The sequence below is a fragment of the Anarrhichthys ocellatus genome, unplaced genomic scaffold (genome assembly GCF_004355925.1).
Source record: "Anarrhichthys ocellatus isolate YVR2014 unplaced genomic scaffold, GSC_Weel_1.0 scaffold3661, whole genome shotgun sequence".
In the NCBI taxonomy this organism is placed as follows: Eukaryota; Metazoa; Chordata; class Actinopteri; order Perciformes; family Anarhichadidae; genus Anarrhichthys; species Anarrhichthys ocellatus.
The window spans coordinates 1-5,382 of NW_022283635.1; the positions used below are offsets into that span (position 1 = coordinate 1).

At 38.2% G+C, this 5,382-nt stretch overlaps 1 protein-coding gene across 1 annotated transcript; it reads left to right on the forward strand.

Moving 5' to 3' along the window:
* Positions 1 to 779: 779 nt before the first annotated feature.
* LOC116379079 (NADPH oxidase 5-like) lies at positions 780 to 3,582 on the forward strand. The gene is made up of 2 exons (XM_031840994.1): positions 780 to 1,449; positions 2,843 to 3,582. Exons 1-2 carry the CDS (start codon positions 1,276 to 1,278, stop codon positions 2,972 to 2,974), a joined length of 306 nt encoding a protein of 101 aa, XP_031696854.1. The 5' UTR covers positions 780 to 1,275; the 3' UTR covers positions 2,975 to 3,582.
* The last annotated feature ends 1,800 nt before the right edge of the window (positions 3,583 to 5,382 follow it).

The window sequence follows — 5,382 nt, forward strand, 5'->3', positions numbered from 1 at the left end:
GCCCCCTGCTGGAGGATCCACAGCTGCTCTCAGGAGCTCTGATAGACGAGGCCAAACACCTGGGCAACCTGACCTTCAACATCTGGAACAAGATGAAGGACATGGTCTCCTACACTCCTGTGGTTCTGGACCCAAACACTGCTGGTCCAGACCTCATCCTGTCTGAAGATCTGACCAGTGTGAGACGAGGAGAGGAACAGCAGCTTCCTGCTAACCCAGAGAGGTTTGATGGATACTATATGTGCTCTGTTCTGGGTTCTGAGGGATTTAACTCTGGGACTCACATCTGGGATGTCCAGGTTAGAGACAGTACAGACTGGTCTCTGGGGGTGATAGCAGAGTCTGTCCAGAGAGGGGGAGCCATACGGTCTGGATCGTGGAGATTATGGTTGATTCGAGGTAAATACTCAGCACCCTCCTTATCATCGGATCCAGACCCTGATCTCGTAGTGGAGAAGAATCCCCAGAGGATCCGAGTGAATCTGGACTGGAACAGAGGAAAGCTGTCCTCTGATCCTGATACCAACACACACATACACACCTTCACACACACATTCACTGAGAGACTGTTTCCATATTTAAGACCTGAGGACCACCTGAAGGTCTCACCAGTGAAGGTCTCTGTGACCGTAGACCAGCTGGAGGGTCACAGTAACAATATTAATTGTTATGTGGATGAGGAGGATGATGATGATGATTATAAGGATGATGATGATGATGATTATAAGGATGATGATGATTATGATAAGGATGATGATGATGATAAGGATGATGATGATAAGGATGATGATGATGATAAGGATGATGATGATGATTAGGATGATGATGATGATGGTTAATTTAGTAACATGATCCAGATAAACTCAATGAACTTGGACCAGAAACCAGGTTTACTGAGGAAAACCCGGATCAGTCTATGTGAATGGCATGTTTACTGCTGTGTAAACACAGATTATTATTGTTATGATTATTATATTATTATAACATAACTGCTGTTTCTGAATTATGAAACGGGTGTTATTATGAAGTCACAGTTTGAACCTCTTCAATCAATACTTACAGTTCAGTAATGAAAGTAACTCAACATCGAGTTCAGCAGGATTCTCTCATGTGACTCTGTGGAAGTCGGAATCATTTTACATGTGAATAAAACATCTGGAGTCAGAATGAAACTGTTTTGTGTCTGTTTTTTGATTGGAGGAGAGAAGAAGAACGATATAACAGCTGATTAGAACCTTTTTCTGAGAGATAATCCTGAACCTGATCCTCTGCTGTATGTCAGGCCGCTTCCTGGAGATGCACATGTACATGACGTCAGCGCTCAGTAAGAACGACATGAAGGCCATCGGCCTGCAGATGGCGCTGGACCTGCTGGCCGAGAAGGAGAAGAAGGACTCCATCACCGGACTGAGGACCAGGACTCAACCTGGACGCCCTGAGTGGGGGAAGGTGAGGACACATTGATATGTAGACAATAAATGTACTAAACATAATATATATATATGTTTATTACATTTATATTAGTGCTGGGCAACGATTAAAATATTTAATCGCGATTAATCGCATGTATTTTTTGCGATTAATCTCATTGTTATGGCAAAGTTCAATAATGAATTCAAAAGTAGTGTATTGCGCACTTTTATTTTAAAAGTACTGCTATATGAACAAAAGGGCAATAACATTTGGTTCACGAGATGCAGGTAGCATGTTTTATACTTAATGTGAATATAATTCATACTTTGTTGGCATCTTATTCTGAAAACCGGATGTTCGTCTGAAGAAACCGGATGTTGTCTCACGTTAATCTTTTCGCTAACTTTCAAAGTCCTTCGCTCGCTCCCGATCTGTGCCGTTTAAATGCGTTTACCGTGAATGTCAGCATATAGGTGCACTAACATGTAAGTGTCTGCTGAGTGGACCACGGAGATCTGAGTGTCTGCTGACTTTACCGCAGCGATGTCCAGTAGTCTCCAGGGAGAGCAACAGCTGGTGCAGCTTCTCTCTTTATTTCTGCCCCCCCCCCCCCTCGACCTGAAGCGGAAGTCGCCTTTTCTCTACGGCAACCCTGAAGGGACATATCAAAACCATAAACATGAGACAGTCTGTTACAATAATAATAAATAAAAAATACTTACCTGTTTTTTTTGTTGTTGTTTTTTAATTATTATTATTATTTTCCCATCTCAAAAGGCTCAAGGACACACACACACACACACACACACATACATACACAACTGACTATAGGATGTTTTCTGGCTTTTATCCCACTGTTCTTGTCATCCTCTTGTTGTTATTTATATGTATTGTCTCTTGTCTTTCAATAAAAAAAAAAATATATATATATATAATAAATTTTAAAAATGCGTTAACGCGTGATAAAATAATTGTCGGCGTTAATTAATGAATGCGTTGACGCTAAATTAACGCATTAACTTGCCCAGCACTAATTATATATAATATATATAAACATATTATATATAATATATATATTATATATAATATATAATATATATAAACATATTATATATAATATATATATTATATATAAACATATTAGATTTAATTATATAAATATGACAAAACAGGATAATGGTGGCAGAGCTGTGACAGGTTTTCTTTGTGTCTAATAGTGCAGAATGTTGGAATGTTTAAAGGTACAGTACTATTTAATACTGTTATAAGTAGAGGCGAGGCCTAATATTTGAGCCCTTTAAATAAGGGGTTTATTTTATTAATAAAATAAATATATATAACAAATATGTACATGCATCACTATGTCAATGAGGCACGTTGGTGCTGGTTGCTCCTCACCTGTAGTGAGACAGGTGATGTTGTGTTCCAGGTGTTCCAGAAGATGTCGGAGGAGAACAAAGGGAAAGTCCATGTGTTCTACTGCGGCTCTATGGCTCTGGCTAAAGTCATCAAGGCTGAATGTGAACACTTCAGCTTCAACTTCTACAAGGAGAACTTCTGAGGCGGGGTGTGTGTGTGTCTGTATGTAACACAAGTAGATGAACAACAGTAGATGAACAACAGTAGAAGAACAACAGAAGAACAGTAGAAGAAGAACAACACCAGTAGATGAACAACACCATTATAAGAAGAACCAGATAATCATTTCTTAACACCAGTAGAAGAACAACAGTAGATGGACACCAGTAGATGAACAACAGTAGAAGAACTACAGTAGAAGAACACCAGTATATGAACAACACCAGGAGAAGAAGAACCAGATAATCCTTTCTTAACACCAGTAGAAGAACAACAGTAGATGAACACCAGTAGATGAACAGTAGATGAACACCAGTAGATGAACATCAGTAGATGAACAACAGTAGAAGAACACCAGTAGAAGAACAGTGTTTAAACCTCACTGGTTGTACTGGTCTGGTTGTACTGGTCTGGTTGTACTGGTCTGATTGTACTGGTCTGGTTTTACTGGTCTGGTTGTACTGGTCTCATATCTCATATTGTTTATGTTTATGTTGAGATGATTTATTAATATCTGAATATAGAGATGAATTCATTCCCTCTGATCTTTGACACTCATCACAGTTCAGGTTCATTAAATGTTTATTGAAATTTCTTGTGTGTTCAGTGATTTCCTACATTTCCCAGAATGCATCTCAAAGATCCACATGGAAGCAGTTATTATAGTTATATTATACTTGTTTATAATGGTCAGACATGCAAAGAGGAGACAGAGACGTCTCAAGATTTACTCTCTTCATCAACTAAATCATAAAGTAACATCAAAGTAAAGTACAAGTACCTCAATAAAGTACTTGGTTACTCATCCTGTCAGTAGAGCAGCAAACAGATGACCCAATAAAGACTGAGACGCACCTGAGCAGGTGTGAGTGTGAGTGTGTGTCTGTGAGTGTGTGTGTGCGTGCGTGTGTATGTGTGTATGTGTGTTTGTGTGTGCGTTTGTATATGTGTGTGTGTATGTTTGTGTGAGTGTGTGTGTACGAGTGTGAGTTTGTGTGTGTGCGTGCGTGCGTGTGTGTGTATGTGTATATATGTGTGTATATACAGTATATATGTGTATGTGTGTATATGTATATATATATCAGTGGTCGTCCTGTGTTTGTGAGTGTGTGTATATATTTGTGTGTTTATATATGTGTGTGTGTGTGTGTGTGTATGTGTGTCAGAAAGATTAAACATTCTAAATATATTCATGTTTGTTTTTTTCTTTTTAAACTAAATATTTTATCGTCAAAGATTAGAAACACGTTTAATGACGTCATTGAGTCACTCTGATAAACATCATTTCTGGTATTTTATTGTTGACATTATTTATACCGGTTCAACAAAACAGATTCTGATTGAATGCTTTATTTATTTTTATTTATTTTAATGATCACTACTAAATGACTGGAATAGTTAATTTAGCAATATTATTATTTCTTTAATAAAATATAATAAATATAAAATGACTCCTCAGGACTTCTAGTCGATGTCAGAGTTTATTCTCGCTGATACAACAGATCGTGTTTCTTTTCCAGCGGATTTAAATTCATTATTCTCTAAAATAATTTCAACATTTTAAGAAATAAATTAAAGTACATTAATTGTTTCATTACCAGATTAGGCTGCATCATACAAATACTAATTTTGTTGAATGGGTTGCGTTCGATTGGTTGTGATCGGTGCTCTGCTGATAAGCCTGTGTGTGTGTGTGTGTGTGTGTGTTTGTGGCTAGCTACTAGCAGCTAGCTAGTTACGCAGTAGCGGCTTCTCATCGGACAGCTTTTAGTAAAACATTAGAAAACAAAGCGTTATAAAACATCTTTAATCTGAGATAATAAGGACGATGTCCGTCGGTTCCAGTGGACTCTGTTCGGTAGAATAAGCGAAGATCTCCGATGTTAGAAACAGACAGATTAGTAGTATTCAGAGGACACATATTACGCTTTTGGCCGAGCTAGCTAACTAAGCTAGCACAAGCTAACTAGCTAGAACAAGCTACTGAACTAGCACAAGCTACCGATAGCCTGTTAGCATCGTCTATGATGGGTCGATAAAGAAGGTAAGAGGCCACACATTCCGTCTTTTATTCATTCTATTATTTCAGTATCGGTGAAATCAAACGTTACTAATTGATTCAACCCTATTATAAACACTAAAATAACTAACATCTCTCAGATCGTTAGCTTGGTAGTTACATCCGGAAAGAGCTACTGTAGGTCCCTGATTAGCTCCTCAGAAACGGGTTTAAAAGCCGAGCTAACACCCAAAAATACCCTCTTATGTGTTCATTAACGCTTAAAACTACAGTGTAGCCGGGCGGCACGTTAGCTAACGGTGCTAACTTAGGAGCTAACTAAAAACACACGTTTAGTTTTTAATCTTAAACCAATAGTTTGTTGTGAATGT